This window comes from Bos indicus, chromosome 3 (assembly GCF_029378745.1).
Source record: "Bos indicus isolate NIAB-ARS_2022 breed Sahiwal x Tharparkar chromosome 3, NIAB-ARS_B.indTharparkar_mat_pri_1.0, whole genome shotgun sequence".
NCBI classification, from domain to species: Eukaryota; Metazoa; Chordata; class Mammalia; order Artiodactyla; family Bovidae; genus Bos; species Bos indicus.
In genome coordinates, this window is record NC_091762.1 from 106287992 (window position 1) to 106314860 (window position 26869).

A 26869-nucleotide genomic window follows, 5' to 3' on the forward strand; every position below is an offset into this window, starting at 1 on the left:
CCCTTTTTAGGAACCTCATCACTAAGCACACCCCCAAAACCAGACTATGCCAAACTTTCTTTCTTGTAATCAAAAGCCTGTACTCGTTTGGCTGCGCCCCGTTTAGTCTCTGTGCCCCCACTTGTTCCCCCACTCTGGGCATTTTTAACTCACCACTCTCCACTTCTTGCCCTCCAGTTCAAGTAGGGCTGGCTCCTTCTTTGCGACTGGTTTGGGGGGATCTGGTTTAGATGCAGAGAAGGGTTTGGGGCCACTTCGTATCAGACCACTCTGAGCCTTCAAGGCAGGGTTCTTGTGAGTCTTCATGTCATCAGATACGTGTTTCAGGGCTGTAAGAACAACAGCTGCTTTGTTCCTGTCCTTCATACCAGGGCTTTGAGCTGAGGCAATAATCAACTTCTGCTATCAGAAGTTACACTGATCCTTAACCAAAAATTCAAAGCCAAAACCCAGAGCCTCTGAGATGTTCTCTCTCACACCTTTGGAGAAGCACTTGTATAATTCTCTTCTACCTCAAGGTTAAATTATAAAATTCCACTAAAAAATAAATAAAATGCAGAATGTGTATATATGGGGGGATGGGGATAAAAACACAAGAAAAAGATCTAGAAAGACACTAAGTATATACTCACAAAATACGTACACAGTTTTTAAAGCAACAGAGGAATAAAAAGTACTATGTGATAATAAAGAAAATTTGGTAAAAGGAAAAATAACCTCATTCACAGCTAACTTACCACCCACCCCCAATCAGTGCTGGCACTTGAAACTTCCCTTCCAATAATTTTTCTATTCATAGTTGTTTTTTATTTAGATGTAAGCATACACACTTAGACCAAAAAAAATTTGGTTTAACCAATTAACACAGTAAAATTTTTCTCAAGTTAGCCTATAGTTTCTAAAAATATATTTTTTTAAGGGAAAAAAAATTCCATAATCGCCCTCAATAGGCTGACACGTGCCTTGCTTATGAACAGAGCCCAATCTACATAAGCAACACTAGCTTTTTAGTATCACCACTCCGTGTGGTTAGTTTTTTTCTTTAAACACTGCATGGTTCATGGCAGAAAAAAGACTTAACGGTTGCATAATATTCCATCAAGAGGAACATACCACAGTTAACCATTTCTCTTAAAGTTGGATATACAGATTGTTATACCATTCTTAGCTACTATAAATAATAATGTCTAAAACTTGTCCTTTGAATATTTTTATAGGTAGATTCCTAGGAGAGTGTTGTATAATTTAGACTTCAACCTACTGTATATGAGCCTTTTCTATGCCAACATTAGGTCATTCTTATGCAAGTTTTCCGTTATGACTAATATACATCCTCGGAAGAAGTTAACCACCCTCTTCCATGATGACTTCCCAAAGAGACCATGTGGTAACACGGAAAAAGCTCTAGGGAGAACCACTGGCACCATGCCTTGGCACAATATAGAAGGTACTCTACGTGCCCCTTAAATCACTTCCAATGGGAAGAGAGATTCCCACAACTATAATGACCCATTTTCAATTTCCATTTAAGCCAGCTCTGCTGTCCCTTTAGGCAACCTGAAAGAATGTAACAACCCAAAAGAACCTCCCATAAACAAACCATGATTCTGGTTTACAGACTACCAGGTTGCTAGCCGGTAAGTTCTTGCCAAAACGAGTTGTTTACTGACTCCTCTTGCCAAAGCGTTCACTTACCATGTGTGATGCTCTCCCCCTGATTAATCTGCGCAAACAGTGCTGAGCGTGAAGCAGAGTCATCTGAGCCTGAACTGGTGGGGACTGGGGGGGGAGGTGGACCTGGGGGGGGAGGAGGAGGACCAGATCCAGCAGAGGGTCCAGATGGCAAGCCACTCAGTTCTTTTGCCACAGGCCCCTGGAACAGTAAGTGCAGGGAACACAGTCAACTTTTCTTCCCCTCGGTACCAGCCCCAACAGAGCCTTCCTTACATGTGTCCAAGATACATGGGATTTTTACTGTAGTCCTTGATGCAATGATTAATGCTCCCCACCCACACCCAACTCAGCTCCATTTTTCCAGCTCTAAACCTAGAGTTCTAAAAATCTTAGTGTATCAGCAATACCTCAGACTTACAAAATCCAAGTTTGATTTCACCATCTCCTGCCTGCTCCCCTTCCTGTACAATCACCCCATTTCTATTCTAGTGAAAGGTATTACCATCCAAGCTTGACTGTTCAATCATCTTCTCATTAACTCGTTCTATTATCTTGGTTGTATCTCCCTAAGTTTGTCTGTATCAGCCTCTTGCACCATGAGTACTTAAATAGTACTTACACAGTACTTACATTAGTCCTTGCCCCTAATCTATATACTAAGACTCTTTTAAAGACAAATCTGATCATTACCACTATTTTGCTCAAACACCTATTATAGTTTCTTATCATCAATTAAAAAAAAAGTATTTATTTGGCTGTGCCAGGTCCTTGTTGTGGCACGTTGGGCTCTAGTTCCCTAACCAGGGATTGAACCCAGGTCCCCTGCATTAGGAGTGCAGAGTCTTAGCCACTGGACCACCAAGGAAGTCCCCTTATCACTTGTTGCAAAGTCTAAATGTCTCAACTACTTCCTTTTCGTCCCTTCCTCCTAAAAATTTGACTCTCTCTTCTTACTGAAGGCAGATGACATTTATTCTGCATTTACTTTAAGCTTTGCTGTTACCCATCCCGCCCACTTCCATCCTATACCTGAAAAGTCTCAGATGAGAATATGACTCCTTAAAGTACAGTCTCTCCCAGGTGAGAATCACACTTTCTCATACTCTGTAGTGTGTACCTTTATAATACCACTTGGCCTGGTGATTGGTACTGGGGTTTCGTATCTGTTTTTAAGCTTCCTGAGGGTTGGGATGATGCTATTTATTCATCTATCTCCCCTCCAGCCCAAGCATGTCCCTGACCCATGTTTACCGACACTGCATAGAACTGAGTATTCTTTCCCTTACCCTCGCTTTCTTTACTCTTCTACCCCTTTTCCTCCTCTCCTATTTCCTGGAGGAATGACAGTAGGGGACAAGAACTCACTGTTCTGCTCCAGGCCAGTCCGGTGGTATGGAACTCCTTAATGTAAGCCTGCAGCTCTGTCCATATACTCAAGTAAGCTTTGACCCAGTCCACGTGCTTTTTATCCCTGGGAGAATTAAAGAACAACTCACTGCAGGCAATCAGGGTACATTACAACAATGATTCCAGATCCTTCCTATCTATGAGCTCACATTTTCCTGCCTGTGATGCTCCTTAGGCTCTGCTCAATGGCAGCTTTTCTATCATAACTGAGCTTCTCTTTTCTTTTTTAAACCTATTTTCTTACCCTAATTAGACCAAAGTCCATACTGACAGGGACTCTATATCTCTACCTCTTATAGCAATATGCCTTAAACTTTTTAAAGTAACAAACTGTTTTTTCAAAGCATAAGACCTTAGGCATAATCTTATATAAAAAACTGAAAAGAGCAAATATTCTGTGCCTGAAGCCATGGTCAGGAGGGCGCTCAAGCATCACTATGGATCTTTAGGACTCCAAGAAACTCAACTGCTTTGTAACACAATGCCTTAGGTCAAAAATATGCCTTCCTCCAAAAAATTAAAAATAAAACACTTCCCTTTAGAAGGAAAGATGATACTGTGAAAGTGCTGCACTCAATATGCCAGCAAATTTGGAAAACTCAGCAGTGGCCACAGGACTGGAAAAAATCAGTTTTCATTCCAATCCCAAAGAAAGGCAACACCAAAGAATGCTCCGACTACCGCACAATTACACTCATCTCACACACTAGTAAAGTAATGCTCAAAATTCTCCAAGCCAGGCTTCAGCAACATGTGAATAGTGAACTTCCAGATGTTCAAGCTGGTTTTAGAAAAGGCAGAACATTTAGAAAAGGCAGAACATAGAAAATTGCCAACATCCGCTCGATCATTGAAAAAGCAAGAGAGTTACAGAAAAACATCTATTTCTGCTTTGTTGACTATGCCAAAGCCTTTGACTGTGTGGATCACAAGAAACTGTGGAAAATTCTGAAAGAGATGGGAATACCAGACCACCTGACCTGCCTCTTGAGAAACCTATATGCAGGTCAGGAAGCAACAGTTAGAACTGGGCATGGAACAGACTGGTTCCAAATAGGAAAAGGAGTATGTCGATCAAGGCTGTATACTGTCACCCTGCTCATTTAACTTATATGCAGAGTACATCATGAGAAACGCTGGGCTGGAGGAAACACAAGCTGGAATCAAGATTGCTGGGAGAAATATCAATAACCTCAGATATGCAGATGACACCACCTTTATGGCAGAAAGTGAAGAGGAACTAAAAAGCCTCTTGATGGAAGTGAAAGAGGAGAGTGAAAAAGTTGGATTAAAGCTCAACATTCAGAAAACTAAGATCATGGCATCTGGTCCCATCACTTCATGGCAAATAGATGAGAAAACAGTGGAAACAGTGTCAGACTTTATTTTTCTGGGCTCCAAAATCACTGCAGATGGTGACTGCAGCCATGAAATTAAAAGACGCTTACTCCTTAGAAGGAAAGTTATGACCAACCTAGATAGCATATTCAAAAGCAGAGACATTACTTTGCCAACAAAGGTCCATCTAGTCAAGGCTATGGTTTTTCCAGTAGTCATGTATGGATGTGAGAGCTGGACTGTGAAGAAAAGCTGAGTGCTGAAGAATTGATGCTTTTGAACTGTGGTGCTGGAGAAGACTCTTGAGAGTCCCTTGGACTGCAAGGAGATCCAACCAGTCCATTCTAAAGGAGATCAGTCCTGGGTGTTCCTTGGAAGAAATGATGCTGAAGCTGAAACTCCAGTACTTTGGCCACCTCATGCGAAGATTTGACTCATTGGAAAAGACTCTGATGCTGGGAGGGATTGGGGGCAGGAGGAGAAGGGGACGGCAGAGGATGAGATGGCTGGACGGCATCACCGACTGGATGGACCTGAGTTTGAATGAACTCCAGGAGTTGGTGATGGACAGGGAGGCCTGGCGTGCTGCAATTCATGGGGTCGCAGAGTCGGACACAACTGAGTGTTTGAACTGAATCAGTATTAAATTACAGAAGTAGCACTGCACTGTAGTTCAAGTCTCCTCTCTTATGTATTATTAGCTGGAAGACTTTATGATTATTGAGCGCCAAAGAATTGATGCTTTGAACTGTGGTGTTGGAGAAGACTCTTGAGAGTCCCTTGGACTGCAAGGAGATCAACCCAGTCCATCCTAAAGGAAATCAGTCCTGAGTATTCAATGGAAGGTCTGATGTTGAAGCTCCAATACTCTGTCCACCTGATGCAAAGAACTGACTCACTGGGAAAGATCGAAGGCAGGAGGAGAAGAGGACGACAGAGGATGAGATGGTTGGATGGCATCACCGACCCAATGGAGATGAGTTTGAGTAAGCTCCGGGAGTTGGTGATGGACAGGGAAGCCTGGCCTGCTATAGACCATGGGGTCACAAAGAGTCGGACATAACTGAGTGACTAAACTGAACTGAGCTTAAAACCCAATTTCCTCAACTGTAAATTGTGGCGTATAATAGTGGGATATAATCAAAATGTTGTGATGCTTAATTCCAGATTACTGGAAGGATCAAGGAACTGCCTGGTGTTCTGGGAGATATTTCAGACCCACATGAAGGCTCATTCCTTCAGAGTAGTCACTCAACATATGCTGATTACTGAGGACAAATGAGGGAAGAAAAGAAGGGTTTGGAGAGTTACGTAGCCAAGTAACAGGTGCCTGTAGTCACTCCAGCTCAAAACCAGTGATGGAGAAGTTCACACTGGTGGACACATGTGGTTGGACATACAGTAACTCCCCTTACGCAACACCTGCACTGGTCAGGCAGCCTTCCTCTCACTTTACCTGACTATAAGAATAGTCAGGGTCACTTTATAGTAAATCTTGTTGTAACTTTTGCCATTGAGCCAGTTAGAAGTTTTCAAAAAGGAACAAAATCTTATCCACACAGGCCAAAAAAAAAGGGCATTAGTTCATTTTCATATCCAGCAAAAGCTCCTAAACTGTAAAGGCAAGGATGAGAAAACTCAAAAGCCCTCTACAAACCCCAGATAAAAAGCAGAAGAGGAAGAAGAAACACTTCTTGCTTGCAAATGCAGCTTCTATGAGTCAACATCTATCACACTTTCCAAAAAGCAGCCCTGAGATAAGAGAATAAACACAGCAGCCGTGGCCAGCCTTAACTTAACCCAAAGCCCTACTCTAGCAAGTCAAGTAACCAGCTGGGTTTGTTCTTGACCCCTTGAGGACAAGCTGGACTTACACATCTTTGTACTCCTTGAGGACTCGATTTGTATAAAACATGGCAGCATCATTCATTTCCTTCACATAGGGACCAGGCTTGGGAGCCTAGAAAAAGAAAAAGCTGTCAGTGACGCAGGGCCTTTCCAGCCACATCTCCTGATCTCTGTCCCTTCCCTCCCATAGAAGCTGCACAGCTCACCATAGCCACCCAACCCAGGGCCTGGATACTTTCGCTGACAGCTGACAGGTGATTGAACAACTTGCTGCCTCGGTTCTTCTCCCGGAAGGTCACCACTTCTTGGATCTGCTCGGAGATGGGTGCCAACAAGTCAGAAAGCTTGTTCTAGAAAAAAAGAGGCAGGAAAAGACAGAGGTTAGAGTCCTTTTATGTTTTATGTTGCTCAACTCTGATCTTGTAAGGCAAGAATTCTTCATGAACTACAACAAGCATGCACATAAACTCTGTATTTATCTCCACAGATTCATATGGCTACACTACTACTCAACACCTCACTCTCCTCAGAGTTCCAACTTCTCAGGCAGGATTTTGTGGTTCTTCATGATCAGGACCCATACCCCAGCTGTACCACAAAATTCTACCATTTCTGTCATTTGTCTCTTTTCTGTCCCACTAACAGGAGCTACCAGCTCATTTCTGGGCCCTGACTCACGATGGGCTCTTGTCTTTCCATCTATCCACGTGATCCTCTGCTTCATGAGGAACAGCCCTCCAACCCCAGCCACACTGGCCTCCTACAGCATCTCTCGTCAGCAGAGCCAATTCTGGCACCTTACCATGCAACCATTTATTAATGAACCCATGTGAACATGTTTTTCTTTCTCATTAATTCTTCAAACACAAGGGCTTTGTTTTAGCCCTATTTTATAATCTCCACAGCCCTCAACACAGTGCTAGCCATATAGCAGCTGCTGAGAAGAGATCTGCTGAATCAAATGCAATTAGAGGACTTGGCATTTGAGCAGGAAGCTTAGCATAATGGACCAATCTTGTGTTTCTGTGTTTTCATCCTCCCCACAAAGCCTGGTTTCCTGAACATCTCGATTCTCAGATCTCAGTATGAGAACAGTCTAAAGCAGGAATTGGTAAACTTTCTGTAAAGAGCCAGACCGTAAATATTTCAGTCTTTGCAGGCCATACGGGCTCTGTTGCTATTTCTTAACTCTGCTGTTGTAGTGCATAGAGCAACAACAGACAACACTTAAAAGAATGGACATGGCTGTGTTCAAAAAAACTTCCCTTAAAACAGGTGGTGGGCCGATTTGGCCTGCAGACTACAGTCTGCCAATCCTGGATCTAAAGTAAGGGGAATACAATAATGTCTCAGCAGCCTGAATTGTTGTGAAAAGTGTGGGGTTGGGAAAAAAGGTTTAGACAAAATGCTTTAACCTTTTGTCTTTTAAGATTAAAAATTAGAGTCTAACATATTTAACATTACTTCTGCTACTTTTACATTGTTTAGGCATGTTGAGGGTTCACAGGTTTTAATACAGCATTAGCACGAAAACTTATGTTATTACCCTTTACCTAGGAGAGCCAAATGCAAAAAAGAAGAAACAAAACAAAACTAAAATGTGTGGCTCTGAGAAAAATCTAAATTTTCTCAAATTTATTTTCATACTTTGGCAGCTTAAAATTTTGAGGTAGGAATAAAGTTTAAGAGAGATGTCCAACCACTTAGGGTGAGGGGAGAAGCAATACTTTTACGATCTCCCCAGCAGTCTTACTAATAAAAGCACATCCACAGTGGAGTAAGAGAATCACTTTCTAGGGCCTAATGAACTTAGGAGACAATATGATGAATTTGGGCTAAGCCAAGAGGCTAGAAAAGACTGTCAAATGGCACATTCCCATAGTGGGGCTTAAAATCAGACTCTCCTGGGACTTGGTGCCTGGTAGGTCTATCTTAACATGTTGTGATAGCTCAGCAGAAAGCCCTCAACCTGTCCTGCACGTCAAACCATAACAAAACCAACTAGCAGTGAACTTACGCCTGCTGGCTGCTGGCACTGAGAGGCTGTAACCAAGAGAGCTCGCTCTAACTTCAGACCTGTGTGGACCATCTCCGCCTGGAAACAAGAAGACAGGAAAAGAACCAGCTATCAGCGATACTTCACAACTGGACAGGTCCTGATAAGAATAACCTGAAGCCTCCATGTTCATGTATTCTGGCAGCAACCCAGGCACTTCATGTTGATTTCTTTAAGTAATCCAGATTTCAGGGACTGATAGCAGAATTACATATACCATTGCTCCTGTTGGAACTAATCAGGGTTGTATATCCAGAGTTGGAAATGAAGATACTTAGGGCTTTCAAAGAAGTCAAGTTTGCAACTGCACATGTGTGGTATGAAGTGCACTGAAAAATCTCTCCTACCTCTCATCACCAAAAAAAAATTATTTTCAAAAACCAGAGGTAGGAGTAAAAGCAAAAGCCTAAGCTTATGCCTCAAATTCTTAAGGTATTTACTCCATAAGGTTAAAGCTGTTTTCAGGTGTTGGACCATGACCTATCACAGGTAATTAAATCAACTTTGTGACACATAATGAGCACTTCATTCAGTGAAGTATAGTAGAACAATGAGTGCAATACAGCAATTAGAAATTTTTTTTTAAGGTTCAATACAAGTAGCATAAACACTATTTTGTGAAACATCTATCTCAACTGGTCTTCCCAGGTGGTGCTAGTGGTAAAGAACCTGCCTGCCAACGAAGGAGATGTAAGAGGCACGGTTTCGATCCCTGGGTCGGAAAGATCCCTAGAGGAGGGCATGGGCGACCCACTGCAGTATCCTTGCCTGGAGAATTCCATGGACAGAGAAGCCTGGCAGGCTACAGTCCCTAGGGTGGCAAAGAGTCGGACACGACTAAAGAGACTTAGCACACATGCATATCTTGGTTACAAATATGTGTTTCTTACTGAGGGCCATGGACAAATGAATATTAAGAAGCATGAAGCTATAAGCACTACCACATATAAAATTCAAAGTCAAGTCATTTTTCTGGGTTTGTATTTTTTAAATGTAGAACTGATATGTTTTAAACTTTTTCAAATGTTATGTACTGTATAAAGTAAAAATGCAAGCCCCATACTCCTAAGTCCCAGTCCCACTCTCTAGAGTTAACACCACTGCCAACAGATGGTATCTAAGAGGCTTCAAATAGATCTTTCAAAGATCAGGGAAACAGTTTTACTGAAGGATCAGGCTGATCCTAAACATGGTTACTGCTTACAAAGGATCACTCAAAGACTAGCAGTAAGGTTCTGGGTCCCGAAGAGAAAGAGTGGTGGTGGGGGGGGCGGTGGTGACAACGTGGGTAGCAGCACATGAAGGGAGGTGGGTGGAGAGCACCTGTCAGTGCCTACTTCGTATTCTTACTGTGGGCTAAGTGTGAAAATAACTCACATTAGCATAGTTTTAGCATAACTACCAAGCACAGTTTCATAAATGCTAAGTCATGATGATGAGTCCTTTGAATAAGCCACCCCAGGCTTGGTTATATAACATGGTGGGGTAGCATATTCTCACTACCAAGATGAGCAGAGCACGCTATCTATATAAAAGAAGCCCATCAGAGCATGTGATAAAAGCAGAGGGCCTGGGAAAAAATGTGAAAAACTGTTTCAGTGCATAGACTGAGTTCCTCAATGCAGGTAGAAGAAGCCAGGAGCCTCTCAAGGGGCTCTTAAACCAAGCATGACTATGATTTGAAGAAAGCCACCAGTCCGTAAAAGATGGGAAAAAGGGCCAAACCTCCTTACATGTTTCTGCACATCTCCCCCAATCTCTTTACTGATCTTGAGGTACTCTGCCACAGGACCGGCCAGCAGTGAGTCAAATGCTTGCACATATGGAGTCGTTCCTGCTGAAGACAGTCACACCACCAAGAATGGTCACACATGAGAGAGTTTGTTAAAGGCACTTCCATATGAAAGCGGAGAGGCAAGGTAACAGTAAACAGAAGGCTGGAGTGTAAGTCAGGAGTTTGCATTCTAGCTCCAGAATCACCATTAACTTCTTATGTGATCCTAGCTAAGTCCCCATTCCTAACTAAGCTTGATTTTCTTGATCAACAGAATGAAAATAAGCAAAATTACCCCCCACCAAAGTTCCTTTTAGCCTAACATTCTATAATTCAACTGGTACATGTGGTCAATCTGCCAATAATTTGGAGAGAGGAAATTTTAATATCACTTGTCATTTGACTTATACTAGAGTCATTTTGCTAAAGAAAGAACAGGAAGCAGGAAGTTCTCGTGTTAAAATAACTTAACCACAGGCCTCCCTGCAAAGAAGTCACTTCCTCCCTTATCTTACAGGCGATGAACTTTCTAAATTTAATGTTTCAGCAAGTTAGCTCCAAAGAAGAGATCATACCAAGATAGAAAAATTTCAGGCCAGGACACCAAGTTTCACTCAAAGCATTCTACTGGCACGTATACTGCTTACCTTTTGCAGCACTGTCTCCATACCCACAGTGTGTGTCAGAGGCATGGGAGACTGCCTCCAGGCGGCCCACCACTCTCTCCAATCTTTCTACCAGATTTCGCATGTCAGCCATAATGTACCACCTGCTGAAACAGACCAAATGTTATTTGTTGTTTTAATATGACACAGAACCTGGGGTGGGGGGGTGGGGGGAGAATGCCCTGGAGATAAAGAAGATGCCAATTCTGAGGAACAGAATCATTTTACAGTAAAGTAAGATGGAAGATAGTTTAGCATATTTGCAGAAGCCTAGAGACCTCATTAAGCAAAAGAACTACCCAGGAAACAGTGTTAACTGAAAGCAAATACTTACTCATCCAAATACTTACTGAATATTTACTATGATATCATCAACTAAGTATTTGTGTAAGAATTTAGAATTTACAAGGAACAGTCACATATGTTCTCTCAGTTTAATAAGCCTCTCAACAACTACTTATGAATGGAAAGATAATTAATATATTCTTAAAGATAGGAAACAAATTCAATGAAGTTAAATGACTTGCCTATAGTCACAAAGTTAGTTAGTTGGGAAGCCAGTACTCAAATCAAGTCTTCTGGCTCTAAGTTCAGTGTTTTTTCCTACAACATCCTGCTGCCTGCATGCGGAATGCCCAAGGCCAAAATGAACAGGATATTTATTCTACCCACAATAACTTATAGTCTAACAGAGAACTGTACACTGTGCACTAAAACTATTAAAAACAAACAGAAAAATATTTAAGGTGATGTAAGTTGCAGGCAAAATAACATAGGATTTCAGAGAAGAGAAGGCTATATCAGCTGAAAGGGTCAGATAAGGCTATCAGGGAGAAGCTGCCAATTGAGCCAGGCTTCCAAGGAGGATGGGCAGGATCTAGATATGCAATAGAGAAGGAAAACAAGACATATCCAGAAGGGCTTGTTATAGATCTTTTCACAAATACCAACTTACTGAACTAGCCTCATTCAATGTCTGATATCCTAAAGAAAGGAAGCTCCTTTCTTCTCAAAAGAGAAGGGACCTTTTCTGGTTTGTTTCCTAAACAAGTTTATCCTCTACCGTCTAGACCACTACCTGGCAGGTAGAAAGTGTTCGATAAATATTTATGAAGTCAATGAACCTGAAGCATAGAATCTCAGAACTCCAAAGGGACAAGGGTTCTGAAAGTTGCCCACAAACCCATATAAGTGTTAACGTTATCAACATACATCAATATAAAGTGGCTGAGACTGTAAGTGATCTTGTAAAAATCAGTCACATGAAATTTGAGCCAAAGACTTGAAAAGATTTCATTTCAAAGCATTAATCTGGTCAGGTAACTGAAGACTCAACTCCCTTGAAGCCACCTAAAATGACGATAGAATCACAATTCTCTCAAAGATGACGACATGACCGAATACCTTGATTTAACACATTGTCTTCCCTGTGGAAGAGAGAAGCAACTCACGAGATAAACTAAGATCATCCCTAACAGACTGGTTCCAAATAGGAAAAGGAGTACATCAAGGCTGTATATTGTCACCTGGTTATTTAACTTATATGCAGAGTACATCATGAGAAACGCTGGACTAGAAGAAACACAAGCTGGAATCAAGATTGCCGGGAGAAATATCAATAACCTCAGATATGCAGATGACACCACCCTTATGGCAGAAAGTGAAGAGGAACTCAAAAGCCTCTTGATGAAAGTGAAAGTGGAGAGTGAAAAAGTTGGCTTAAAGCTCAACATTCAGAAAATGAAGATCATGGCATCCAGTCCCACCACTTCATGGGAAATAGATGGGGAAACAGTGGAAACAGTGTCAGACTTTATTTTTCTGGGCTCCAAAATCACTACAGATGGTGACTGCAGCCATGAAATTAAAAGACGCTTACTCCTTGGAAGGAAAGTTATGACCAACCTAGATAGCATATTCAAAAGCAGAGACATTACTTTGCCAACAAAGGTTCGTCTAGTCAAGGCTATGGTTTTTCTGTGGTCATGTATGGATGTGAGAGTTGGACTGTGAAGAAGGCTGAGCGCCGAAGAATTGATGCTTTTGAACTGTGGTGTTGGAGAAGACTCTTGAGAGTCCCTTGGACTGCAAGGAGATCCAACCAGTCCACTCTAAAGGAGATCAGCCCTGGGTGTTCTTTGGAAGGAATGATGCTGAAGCTGAAACTCCAATACTTTGGCCACCTCATGCGAAGAGTTGACTCATTGGAAAAGACTCTGATGCTGGGAGGGATTGGGGGCAGGAGGAGAAGGGGACGACAGAGGATGAGATGGCTGGATGGCATCACTGACTCGATGGACGTGAGTCTGAGTGAACTCTGGGAGTTGGTGATGGACAGGGAGGACTGGCGTGCTGCGATTCATGGGGTCGCAAAGAGTCGGACACGACTGAGCGACTGATCTGATCTGATCTGATCTGCCCACTCTTTTCTGTGTACAGGCTCTGATCTCTCAGAGGCTAGTGATTTGCCAAAGTGTGTTGTTCAAAAGCTAATCAAAGAGAAAGATGAGAATGTGAACCAAATAAACCTTTCCATTCCCTGGCCTGGAGAGGCACCAGAAGCCTCCAAATTCTTACTGAAAATGAACAGACTATGGAGCAGACCAGAAGCATCCATAACTCTCCCTTACGTCACAGCATGATCACTGAGTATCCCAACTGCTGCCCTGTTTGTTCTGGGTACTATCCAGGGACAGAATGATATATATAATCCATCACACTATGTAAATACCATGGGGAAAGGCAGTGAATGCAATAAACTCCCAAGTTACCTTCCATTAACAGATACCACTCATTCTGTTATAAAACATGTTCCTTCATACATACTGGATGCTATAGGTTGAGGCCACTGTTAACATGGTTACACAGTACAAGTGTCTCTACAGGCTGCCAGGGTTGCCGAATGAACACTTACCAGTCTTAATAGCTTAATAATACAGCTTCATGGGACTGTGGTTTCTTCTTTTCCATTTTTCATTTGTACTTACAAGTTTTTAATTCTAAACAAGCTATCGTTCTGCTGTTTAACTTAAGCAGAATGAGAAAGGACAAAACGGCTATCATTAAAGCTATCTCATTCCGCCACTAATCAAATATAGGAAAACAGTACCTAGTTTGTTTTTGGTAGGGGGGACTGAAATTTGAGATGTATGTATTCTAGACATTCTTTCAGAATGTCTAGAATTGAAGGGACCAAAAGACATACCTTGTCTTATGCTCTATGACGTATATACCAATCTTTAGGTGGTCATGTCCACTCCAAAGCTGTCAACCAGTATTATCATATTACTATTCAGTCCACTTGCCGAGTGATACCACCACAACCACCTACAGACTAACAATTCCCAGAGCAGTGTATCCAGCTCAGGCCATCCTTCTGGAATTCAGAATTTTAGATCAAGCTCCCACCTAGACATCAATTAGATGTCCCAAAGGAAATGTCCAAAACAGAACTCATCACTTTCCCTAACACTGCTCCTCCAGACCCCACCCTCACTGTTTCAGTAATACAGCACTTACAGCACTGCCACCAATCACTTGAGGTAATCAAGACAGTAACCTGCACCCCAAAACTCATTGCAGCACTATTTACAACAGCCAGGACATGGACGCAACCTGTATGTCCATCAATAGAGGAATGGATAAAGAAAATATAACATACACATGATAAAACATTACTCAGCCATAAAAAGGAACAAAATAGTGCCATATGAAGAGGCACGGGCAGACCTAGAGACTGTAATACAGAGTGAAGTCAGAAAAACAAGCATCATACAGTATCATTTATATGTGGAATCTAGAAAAGTTGTACAGAAGAACTTATGTGCAAAGCAGAAATAGAGATACAGATGTAGAGAATAAACTTATGGATATCAGGGATGGGGAGGAAGGGGGATGGGATGAATTTGGAGATTGGGATTCACATACATACACTACTATATATAAAATACATTGGCTGTATATTGTTAACCTGCTTATTTAACTTACATGCAAAGTACATCATGAGAAATGCTGGACTGGATGAAGCACAAGCTGGAATCAAGGTTGCCGGAAGAAGTATCAATAACCTCAGATATGCAGATGGCACCACACTTATGGCAGAAAGTGAAGAAGAACTAAAGAGCCTCTTGATGAAAGTGAAAGAGGAGAGTGAAAAAGCTGGCTTGAAACTCAACATTCAAAAAGCCAAGATCATGGAATCTGATCCCATCACTTCATGGCAAATAGACGGGGAAACAATGGAAACAGTGACAGACTTTATTTTGGGGGGCTCCAAAATCATTGCAGACAATGACTGCAGCTGTGAAATTAAAAGACGCTTGCTCCTTGGAAGAAAATTTATGACCAACCTAGACAGCATATTAAAAAGCAGAGATATTACTTTGCCAACAAAGGTCCGTCTAGCCAAAGCTTTGGCTTTTCCAGTAATCATGTATGGATGTGAGAGTTGGACTGTGAAGAAAGCTGAGCGCTGAAGAATTGATGCTTTTGAACTGTGGTGTTGGAGAAGACTCTTGAGAGTCCCTTGGACTGCAAGGAGATCCAACCAGTCCATCCTAAAGGAGATCAGTCCTAAATATTCATTGGAAGGACTGACAATGAAGCTGAAACTCCAATACTTTGGCCACCTGATTCGAAGAGCTGACCCATTTGAAAAGACCCTGATGCTGGGAATGATTGAAGGCAGGAGGAGAAGGGGACGACAGAGGATGAGATGGTTGGATGGCATCACTGACTCAATGGACATGAGTTTGAGCAAGCTCCGGGAGTTGGTGATGGACAGGGAAGCCCTGTGTACTGCAGTCCATGGGGTCGCAAAGAGTTGGACACAACTGAGCTGATGTATAAACTGATGTATAAAATAGATAACTAATGAGAACCTACTGTATAGCACAGGGAACTCTACTCAATGCTCTGTGGTGACCTAAATGGGAAGGAAATCTAAAAAGAGGGGATATATGTATACATATAACTGATTCACTCTGCTGTACAGCAGAAACTAATACAACATTGTAAAGTAGCCATACTCCAATTAAAAAAAAAAAGACAGTAACCTGGAAACTGTTAAGCAGTACAGTATAGTGGTTAATAGCATTATTCTTCAGAAAAGTCAGATAGATTAGGAGTCTCTGTGTCTGAGTGTTACCAAACTTTTTGAACCTCAGCTTCCTTATTTGTAAAACAGGAACAACAGCATAAAATCCAAAGGGCTGTAGAAAGAATACGTGAGAAAATACATGTGCAATTGCTTGACTGGCTCAGTCCTGAAACATGGCTAGGATTCCATAAACATTAACTAAATTGTCTTCTTACTAATCTCATCAGTCATCAAAATCCATAGGCTCTATTTTGTGTATCATAAATAAATGCCCCTTGTCTTCATCCTGATTTATAAAAATTCAGCCATCATGACGTTGCCTAGATTACTGCAATAACCTCTTCACTAGTCCTCTAATTTCAGTAACACACCCTCTTATCCATTCTCCTTATTACCACAGTGACTCATAGTAAAGTCCAAACAAGGGTTTCCACAATCTGGCCCTGTTTTAAATTTCCCACCTCTCCGCCAGTTTTATCTCCTGCCACACCTTTCCTCAACATTCCACAGCAACCCAAACTACTGGCAATCTCCAGAAAGAGTTACGCTTTCTCTCACTTTTAAGACTTCTCAATGCTATCCACTCTGCTTGGTTGCTTTCCCTCCCAACCTGTTCCTTATCTCATAACTCCTACTACCTTTTTCAGATTCACCTACGCTATCACCTCCTCTAGCAAGTTTTTTCCGGTTTGGTACGCTTTCCCTTCTCAATCTGCCCCTAGAATTCCTACCATCTATTAAATCTCAGCCAAGGTATCATCTCACCAAGAAGCATTTCCAGTATGTCTCCCACAATATTTCATTGTGTACTTATTTCTACCATACATTTCACACACAGCTTTAAAATCATTTAATAGTCAACAGGCAATTAGTCACCCTACAGAAGAGACCATGTCTTGCCTTTGTAATTCCAGTATTATAAATGTGGTAGGCACTAAACACAATAGGTTAATATAGGTCCTTGAAAAAAATGATAATAATAAGGGCCTTTACCCTCTCTCCCCTCAACACAAGCCTGGCTGTCTCCTCTCTGTGTCAAGTCTGAGGAGACGTGTGGGGTGTTTTTCCCCCTTTCTTAAAAAAAATTTTTCCCCCCATTGTAGGATCTAACAAACATTGTCTTTCAAATAAACACAGCCTTCTTGGGCACAAATTACACTGATATGGAGATTGTCAAACCAAATACCTTAAGGAAGATAACTTTATTAGATGATATACTATCAATTAAAAACAAAATTCCTCGACTTCCCTGACAGTCCAGTGGTTAGGACTCCACAATCCCAATGCAAGGGGCACAGGTTCAATCCTCGGTCGGGGAACTAAGATCCTGCACACCCCAAGGTGCAGCCAACAAAACAAAAATTTATAAAGAAAAAAAAAACCAAAAGTCCGTTATAGTTGTGCTTTACATCATCAAACTACCGCTTCTTTGTCTAGTAATTCTATGATGTATGTTACAAAGATACTGATCCCCATCTTTAGAGGAAAGAAACTGACAGAAGTTAGAGTGGGGAGAACACAAATTCTCAGGCTCTTCCCACCACTCTACATGGCTTTCAAGCACTTAAGGGACTAACGGGTTCATCACAGCATCCAGCCCCAGCTGTTTGCTGAGCACAGCACTGTGGCTTCAAGGTCTCTTTTTGGTATCCTGAGTCACATTATTAGCAGCCTTCAATTTCCTCCATGGAGGCCAATATTTTTTTCACCTTCAGTAGAGATGACACATATTTGGAAGGTAAATATTTACAATAAGATTTTTCCCAATACAGAATCTAATCTTGTTCCCTGCCATTTTTGGTTGCCAATAGCCAACAACTGTATGTAAGTGTCCATAAATGAATATACAGATTCCCAACTATTTATGTGTTCATCATAAAACCCTCAGAAGGCGAGGCAGTCTTAATTACTCAAGTCTTAATAAAACTAGGATTCAGGAGACCAAGGTTTGAGTCCCGACTCTGTCATGTATTAGCTGTGAAACTTCAGGACAGTCATTTAATGGATCATCACCTGGCACACCTGGGACTTCCCAGATGGGGCCAGTGGTGAACAGCAACCCTGCCTATGCAGGAGACCTAAGAGATACGGATTCAGCCCCTGGGTTGAAGGAAATGGCAACCCACTCCAATATCCTTGCCTGGAGAATCCCATGGACAGAGGAACCTGGCAGGCTTCAGTCCATATGGTCACACAGTCAGATGCAACTGAAGTGACTTAGCATGCATGCACCTAGCACATGGAGATATAAGGATCCAATGAGTTGGTTTTATAGATAAGTAGCTCAGCTGGTAGTAAAGAATCCGCCTGCTATGTAGGCGACCCCAGTTTGATTCCTAGGTGGGGAAGATCCCCTGGAGAAGGGATAGGCTACCCACTTCAGTATTCATGGGATTCCCTGGTGGCTCAAACTGTAAAGAATCCACCTGTAATGCAGGAGATCTGGGTTTGATCCCTGAGTTAGGAAGACCCCTGGGGAGGAGGGCATGGCAACCCACTCCAGTATTCTTGCCTGGAGAATCCCCATGGACAGAGGAGCCAGGCAGGTTACAGTCACAAAGAGTCAGACACAACTGAGCGACTAAGCACAGTCTCTTTGGGAGCCTTAAAATGCAGTTCAAAGGTAAAATGTTATCACTGCCTACCACGTACTAGAATATAGGCTCCAGAAGCATGGGAAATTTCTTCATTCTCCCTGCCTCTGCTCCCCTAACTGCCCCCCCACCCCCAAATTTCCAGCATCTAGAAAACCTGGCACATAGGAGATGCTCATAACATTAAAGTGCTCAGACTGTCACAGCTACTGAAGAAATGGCAGACCCACGGTCTCTGCCATCTAGAAGCTTTCATTCTTATTGAGAAGGACAACACAAATGCCAATGGAATAAATACTGAAGACTATGTGTTTTAAAGTTCTGTTAAGAGATTAATTTCATTTGGATTGGGAAAAGTTAAAGTATCAACCAATACACTGGAGCTTTTTCTTTGTAAGATGTTGTATGGTCCTAAATTAGAGTATAAATGACTGTATGCTTGGAGTTCAGAAGAAATCAATGAGGACTAGAGTTAGTCTCAGGGGTTTCAGGAGAGAAGTGGGGCAGAAAAACTAAAAGAAAAAAGAGAAGACATTCTAGAGCAATGAAAAGCAAATCGAGACCAAGGAGGCTCAGTACAGAGTGTGAGCGGACAGAGTATTATGGGGATAAGCAAGGTGGGCTAGTTATGGAGGGCACTGAGGGCCAGGCAGCATTTGAATTTCGTGCTGTGATAAATGTGAAGCCTTTCAAGGATGTTGAATGAAGGAGTAATATGATGAAAGCAAAATTTTTACAAGTACTGAGAGAATCAGTTTTAGGGGGAAAGAAGGACGATATTAGGATTTAGGTTAGGTTGAAAGCTATTCAACTAGCTGCAAAATAAAAGTGCTACTGCAAAAAAACATTTTTGATATTGCAAAGGAAAAAAAAATCACTTTTAGGGCACTAAGTGACCAGCACCTGAATTAACAGTAAAATAGTTTTTCTGTTCTGAGGGAGTCTAGCAGGAGTGACAAAGCTATCTTTCACTGAATCACTGGCTCTCAGGATCAGGAAAGAGTCTAGAAAGCATAATCAGATGCAAGAACAAATCTTTCAACATCCTCAGCAATTAGTCAGGTAGCCTCTGTTCAAACACCCTCAGTTGGAGAACTCAAGACTTCTGGAGGCAGCCTATTCCATTCGCACAGCTCAAAGTATTTAAAAGTTCTTCCTTATATGGAGGCAAAACCAGTCTCCCTGTAACTTCCACCCACTGATCTTGGTTCTGCCCTCTGAGGTCACACAAACCAAGTGAGCATTAAACACAGAACAAGTATTAACTGTCTGGTACTGCTGAGTATAGTAGCATTCAGAGAAGGAAGTCAAAGATGACTCCACAGTGGCAAATTCAGGGGAGTAAGAGAATGATGATGCTATAGGCAAAAACACGTTTCTGGCATGTTCTAACTAAGGCAAGAACATGAGATCAATCTTGGATACACAGTTTGAACAGAAGATGAAGTTTCCAAGTAGGAATATCCAATAAATAGTTAGAAATAAGCTTGGGGAAAGATCAAGGCTGGAGATCAAAGTTTACAAGTCATCAGCAAGGAAACATCATTAAGTAATGAGAATGCATAGGCTTTTGGAGGGATATTATGCAGAACAAAAAGAAACGAGGAGCTTGATTCTCCAGCAACTTCTTTTGTGGTTTGAAACTAAGTGAAATCAGAAATGGTCAGTGACTCCTGCCAAAGCTGCTCCATATTCTCCTCATTCTAACAATTCAAACAACCCAATTCCTTCTACCTGTCATTCAGAAGTAAATGGAACCAGGTTACTCCTGCAGTTCTTGCCTCTTTTCACTAGGCAATTAAGGCAGTGGAATGAATTTCTACTTACAAAAAGCTGCTATGATCAAATGTTTTCTGCTTTGTCTGGTAGTTGTTCCTGTAGGTCATACCCTTAAGTAGAAATGAAAATAAAGCAACTATACAAGTCACCCTGTATATTATTGTAGCCCACCCGATCTGCTTCAAAATGCTTCTGCTGGCCTTTACTTTGGAATTCTGTTCCCAGGATGTTATCCTAAGGAAGTAATACTAATGTGGGAAAAGTGACAGGCATGAAGATGTTCACTGCAGTGTTAGCTTAGACTTCTAATTACAGGGAAATAGCTACATGCACTGTGGAAAAAGACTTGAAAAGAACACAAGATTTACAATATTTGCCAAGTTAGAGCAATGGATTTTTGCACAATTTCCCCTTCTGTTTTCCAAACTTTAAAAAAAAAAAACAAAAAACATAGTTATATAATTTCTTTTAAACAAAAGACAACAAAACAGTTCCACTTGGATCTCTCTTCTAAGCTACTGCTAAACCATAAGGCATTAGTTTAGTTCTACTCCTAACAATATAGAAATTCTCATCACTAGGCTCTAACATGTTACAGAGCAAAACCTACACATGCTAACAGGATACTTACAAGTTGGCTTGTAACCCAGAAACCAAAGAACAGACAGCACTTCACCCCAGTAAAGATGCTATCTAAATCTAACCCAAATCAGGAGCCAATGTTCTTCCCCAAGCATTTGGTTTCTCTGATGAAACCAATGACATTTAGTGCCCAAGTCACTGCCATCCCAGCAAGAAAGGTCTGTCTTCTAGAGAGGGAAAGAATTCTGCCTAATATCAGCACTTGTCTCCTGTTCCCTCAATAAACATGTCCTCTATCTAAAGCTCCAGGAGTGAGTAAAGTTAGTAACTGCACAAGCTGATGTCAGATTTAAGAACTAGCTGTTTCAATGCTTTGGGGCAAAGAGATAACTTTGTGTGGTCATGGGTTACCTTCTCTCTTATATTCAATGAACATTCATTCATATTATGAAGACTAACAGCATAAAAACACTCAGTAGGCATCTTTTACATTATATAAGGAAAAACCACATTGGTTGATTTCAGTTGGTAGTTGCTTTAAACAGAACAGCATTTCCCATTCTCATGCATAAAGATAGATTCAAGGATGTCATTTGTCCCTAGCCATGATTCAGCTACAGCTACACATATGAAAAGATCTGTGACTGTACCTCTATAATTAACTTAAGTACAGGAATTTTACTGACCCCTGGAGGGAAAAAGACAACAACAACAAAGCTCACTCTTTAAACATTTCAACTATGTTTGGCAGTGGAATGGAAAAATGTGACACAACAGGTCTGGTAATATAAGGCAAACAAAGCTGCATTGTAGCTGAGGAGTATTTTTAGAGCTTTGATAGTTTTTATTATGTTTACGTGATGGCATATCAAGAACAAATAGTTCCACGGTGAATGCTAGAGCTGCATTAACTTTACGGTCATGAAACTACAGTCGACCCTTGAACTACTTGGAGGTATGAGCACAGGCCCTCAGTGCAGCAGGAACTCCACAAATAACTTTACAGCCAGCCCTCCATATCCTTCTGTGTAACTGAACCCTTGAAAATCCATGTTGTACGAGGGTCAACTATATAACAATTTTATCAGTCAAAATAAATGTTGAATAACAACACCATAAACTGCATGCAATTTAAACTAAATGATAGGGACCTTCCTGGTGGATAAGAATCCAGAAGATAATACAGAGGATAAGAATCTACCTGCCAATACAGGGGACATTGGCTCCATCCTTGGTCCAGGAAGATTCCACATGCCTCAGAGCAACTAAGCCCATTCGACACAACTACTGAGTCTGAGCTCTAGAGCCCACAACTACTGAGTCTGAGTATTACAACTGCTGAAGCCCATGCACCTAGAGCCCATGCTCTGCAACAAGAGAAGCCACTTCAACGAGAAGCCCATGCACTGCAACCAAGAGTAACCCCCAGTCGCCGCAACTAGAGAAAGCCTGTGCGCAGCAGTGAAGATCCAGCACAACCAAAAATAAATAAATAAAATGAGAATCCCTGTTTGCTAAAGAAAGCTGCCTAAGTGCAGGCAAAGAAAAGAGGAATTTATATACCTCCAATATAGGAGAAATATAAATCGGCTGACTTGTGCTGTCAACTAATACAAATCTCATTTCTAGTGAGTGCCTTAACAATGGCTTTCTTCATTAAAATCACATTCTCTGAGGGGAAAAAAAACCACAAAACAGCCAGTCCTTCAAAGCCCACCCAGAAATTCCTTGAATAAACAATTCTTGACGCTTCAACGAAACCCATGACCCATTTCTTGCAAAGTACACTGCGCTTATCATGTGCCATACACTGTGTTAATCACGGCAATGGAGCCTGCTCTCAGAGAACTGAATTGAAGATAAGACACCACACAATCAGAGCTAAGATATTTTCTCATGCACTATTCTCCATGCGGGAGACATCTGGCAATATCTGAAGACATTTTTGGTTATCACAGATGAAGGACTGCCCCTAGCATCTTATAGGTAGAGGCCAGGGATACTGCTGAAATCCTACAATGCACAGCACAACCCTGCAAAATGAAGAATTATTTGGCCCAAAATGTGAATTATGCTGAGGTTGAGAAACTCTGTTCTAATGTAATCATGAGCAAAAGGTAAGTGCAAAAGGTACAAATAAAATGCTAATAGTTTGGAACTCTCTAAATCAGAATGTCAATCTGTACCACCCAATGAAAACTAAATTAAGGATCTGACTCTGGAGAACTCTGTAAATTGGACAAAAGAGTTTAGACTTGATTTTCTGGGAAAATGAAGCCAGTGAAGGGGTAACAAGATGAAAATGGTTCTTTTCAAAAAAGCAGTCTGGTTTGGTTGAAAAGCTTAAGTATCGATATGAAAGCCAGCTTAATAGAAAATAAACTGATGAGGGTAAGGCAAAGAAATAATCAGTAGGACTGCCTAAGATATGGCTTGATGATCCTCAGATTTCAAATCTCAGGATTAAATTTCAAACCAGAAGGTTCAGTTTCCAATGACACTGCATTTGCTTAAGTAAAATGCATCTTTGATTCACCACGCCTCACAGAAAACTGAAAGAAGGAAGTCACTTTTTAAAGGCTCAGTTCCTAGTTGAAAAATAACTGCAACTAAACAAAGGTATGTATAAGGAAGAAAAGGGATGAAAAAAAGGCTTCAATCCTTCAGGCTGGAAACATTTTACAAACTAAACAGCTAACCTCTGCAAATCAAAAATACACACACTGAAGCTTAGCAATACTACCACTTTTGATTTGTATGACAGGTTGTACTTGACAAAGTACTTTCACTACTACCACTTTATTTAAACTCCTCCAAAACATCTGACGAAGTATTTCTGGGGAAGGGGGAAGAAAATTCAACTGTAATTTCTTTATACTGAACAGCAGTAACTCAAAACAAAAAGCAAAATGGCAACCACAGAATAAATCCAAATGCATTCAAACAAGGCATCAAAAGCCCCTGACAACCTGGGAGCACCTACCTTTTCTTTCTGGTTTTATCTTCCCCTACAAACCCAAGACCCCAGTATTTCACTGAACAATATAAACCCTCTCCTGCCTCCAAATCTTTGTTCGTGCTGTTTCTTCTAGCCGGGATACCTTATTAGACACCTTTGCCTAGATGTGCTGCAAACACCTCAAACTAAATACGTCCAAAATTTATTTTCTTTCCATATCACCTCTCCAGTTAACCTTCTTCACTGAGTACCTATCTTGGTAAATAGTACTACCACTTCCCTAAACCAGAAAATCAGACAATTGTCCTAGGCTCTATTTTTTCATTTCCATAAGTAATCAGCCTCCAAATCTATGGATTCCATCTTTTTCATATTGCTCAAATTTGATCCCTCCTCTTCTTTCCATTCTCACTGTCTTTGTTCAAGCCATTGTTCAACCTTGCGAACACCCGTCTACTTCCCCATTAAGGTCCTTCCCCTCCCCCCTCCAGAGGCAAATTATTAATAAAACATCAATCTGACCATATCATTTTCCTACTTAAGAGTGTTCAAAGCCTCCCCACAGCATTCAGGGTAAGCTCCAAATTCCTTAGCAGGGTTTACAAGGGCCTTCATATTTGATCCCACCACTGCCCACCTCCTTCACTTCTCTGAGCTTTACTGGAACTCCAGTCTTGGTCTTTCAACACCCAGTCTCCATTTCTTGCATTGGACTCTTTGGCTGGAAATTCTTTTTTCAGATTCACCATATGGCTAAATAAATCCTGCAAGACTTACTCTCCCACTTCCTCCCCAAAGCCTGGAAACCTGGCTCAGGTAGTCCTGTGCTCACACAGCGCACCTCAACACTGTAAGCTACCCTCGATTTACTTGTCTGCTTCCTCCTCCATTCCAAGAGAACTACTGTATTCTTGGTCACCAGGGCCAAGCGTCTCATTTCATACGTGCCTCACACATATTCAATAAATGACTAGCAAATGATAAACGTGCTGGGCTCCCCACCCCGTTTATCACTTGAACAGGGATCCCTATAAAGAGCTTCAACTGACAGTTCTGATACTAACCTCTGCTTTAAGTTTCTCATCCTGTCTTCATCGAGCTCTTCGTTGTTTGAAACTCATCTTAAACCCTGCTTCTGCAGAAGCGATTTTCCTGAGCCCCTTGTTACATACTGCCATAGTACCCTGTTCTTTCCTAACAGGCATCACATTTATAATATTTGTTAAATTCCCTGTGACCAATGTCAGATCCACAAGGGCAGGGTCTACCTTATTTTGTTTCTGCAACCCCTGGATATGGCAGAGTGCCTAACAAAGAATGAACATAATTTGTTACACAGAATTTAATCCTGTGAGGTGAGCAGAGATCTTCACTTAAAAGATGAGAAAAAATGAGGCTCAAACAAAGTAAATAAAGCACCTATGGCTACCGGGGCTTTGCAGTGGAGCCAGACCAAACCTGAGCCAACAGATTTTATGACCAGAAGTATGAGATACCTTCAATAAAGTTAACTTGGGTTTTCAAGATAAGAACTACAGACTAAGAGAAAGGGGAGGCTCTCAAATTGCAAACACAAAGACCTGCTCCACTCTTTAAAAAAAAAAAAAAAAAAACAACTCCCCAGGCATTCCAAACATGCTGTATTTTTAAACAAAAGTTCCACGCAGCGGGTAGCCTTTAAACCTGCAACTGCCTGAGAGACACCTACCGGAAGACCACCCCAAGGTACAGAAAGGTTCCTGGGAAATGAACGGGGGAAGGATCTGGGGCTGGTAAACCAAGGAACTGAGGTCTAGATTCCGATTGTTTCCCTGTTAAAGATTGTTTCCGATTGTTTCGCAGTAAGACAAGCCTCTTCTCTTCGGGAATCAGTTTACCCATCCAAGCAATGGGGGCGAGACCAGGACTAGTGAAGACTCTAAGGTCTCGGAGGTTTCTTTCAGTGAGAGCTCCTTAGGAATCAGGCCTCCGTTGAGACTGACCTCCAGAACCGCTAGGTCCAGCGGAGGGAGGGCCTCCACAGGAGAGCCCGGCTCAGTTGGTCACCCCGGCCCCACCTCAAGAGACCGCGCCCAGGATCCGGGGTCGGCGTAAGAGCCCCACAACGCCGGCCCCCTCAGGAGGGCTCACCGCACGCACCTAGGCCAGAAAGGCCATTAATAACGTCAAAGGCCAGTGGGCCGAGGAGTGGACCCCAGTCACTCCCCACCGCGCACACTCACCTCAGACTTCTGTCTCACCTCTGGACTGTGATCAGCCTCTCTCCACTTCCGGCAAGAACCGCCCAGCAACCTTCGCGCGACCCACTTCCGGGCCCTCACTGGGCGCGGCACCCCCACCGGAAATGAAGGGCCGGCTAAAACGCCGGCCTAGTGGAGGGACCCGGGAGGAAGTCTGGCCGCCCGGCTAGTGACTCCGCCCCTTACCCGCCACGCCCGGGAGTAAGAATTCCCCTCTAGCTTGGTAAAAGAGCCCCGCCCCCGAGGCGGGAGCGACGGAAGGCTAGACCACGCCCTCCAACAGTAGTAGACCAAGCTAAGCTCCGCCTCCCTCTGGGCGTGGATACCTCGGTTTCCCCGTTTGTGATGTTAGGAGGCCATTGCTCTGGGCAGTGTCTCGAGAGGACCTGCGGAGGCTGGGTGTGGGGAGGGGTCGGCGGGGGCGCTCAGGCATAGCCCAGGATTTCTGGGCGTACCCGCCGCCGCTGCCTTGCTAGCTCTCGCCGGGGCTGGGAAGGTGGAAGCGCAACCCACTTCCTGTTAGTTCGGTGCGCTCTGTGACCATAGATGGTCAGGTCTGGGACCGCGCGGAAAGCCTCCGCCCCGCGGTTTAGGAGTCCTTCTTCCCCGCACTCAGGGTGTGGTCCCCGAAAATAAGATAATCGAGAGGGGAAAAAAAGATGAGCAGAATTAGAAGAGATCTTGCTTCACTCTGCTAAAACCTGGCTTCTGAGGCATCTTTGCCCCGGCTGGGCGTTTCCAGCCGGCTGCCACTCAGTCCGGGGGAGGTTCAGCAAGGTGGCCGCTAAGCGCAAGGAAGACTTCGCTTCCGTGCTCCTTGGGCCTGGGGATCTGAGCTTTGTTCTCTCAAGGCTC

At 42.4% G+C, this 26869-nt stretch overlaps 1 protein-coding gene and 1 non-coding gene across 5 annotated transcripts in view; both read right to left on the reverse strand.

Annotated features, from left to right (window-relative positions):
* Window positions 1-26191, reverse strand: part of CAP1 (cyclase associated actin cytoskeleton regulatory protein 1) — a 28784-nt gene extending 2593 nt beyond the window's left edge. Inside the window, exons 1-9 of one of the 4 annotated variants that reach the window (XM_019957750.2) lie at window positions 26015-26191; window positions 10745-10866; window positions 10057-10160; window positions 8285-8362; window positions 6474-6617; window positions 6294-6379; window positions 3040-3145; window positions 1696-1873; window positions 154-329 (exon numbers count right to left, since the gene is read on the reverse strand). In XM_019957750.2, the coding sequence (XP_019813309.1) occupies window positions 154-329; window positions 1696-1873; window positions 3040-3145; window positions 6294-6379; window positions 6474-6617; window positions 8285-8362; window positions 10057-10160; window positions 10745-10856 (984 nt within the window). In that variant the 5' untranslated portion in view covers window positions 10857-10866; window positions 26015-26191. Of the gene's footprint in view, window positions 1-153; window positions 330-1695; window positions 1874-3039; window positions 3146-6293; window positions 6380-6473; window positions 6618-8284; window positions 8363-10056; window positions 10161-10744; window positions 10870-25996 lie in introns of all 4 variants that reach the window. The other 3 variants (XM_070786774.1, XM_019957749.2, XM_019957748.2) reach the window with 3 other exon arrangements.
* On the reverse strand, window positions 2467-2539 carry TRNAR-CCU (transfer RNA arginine (anticodon CCU)). Its single transcript has one exon. It is a non-coding gene; the product is annotated as a tRNA-Arg (tRNA).
* Window positions 26192-26869: the final 678 nt, after the last annotated feature.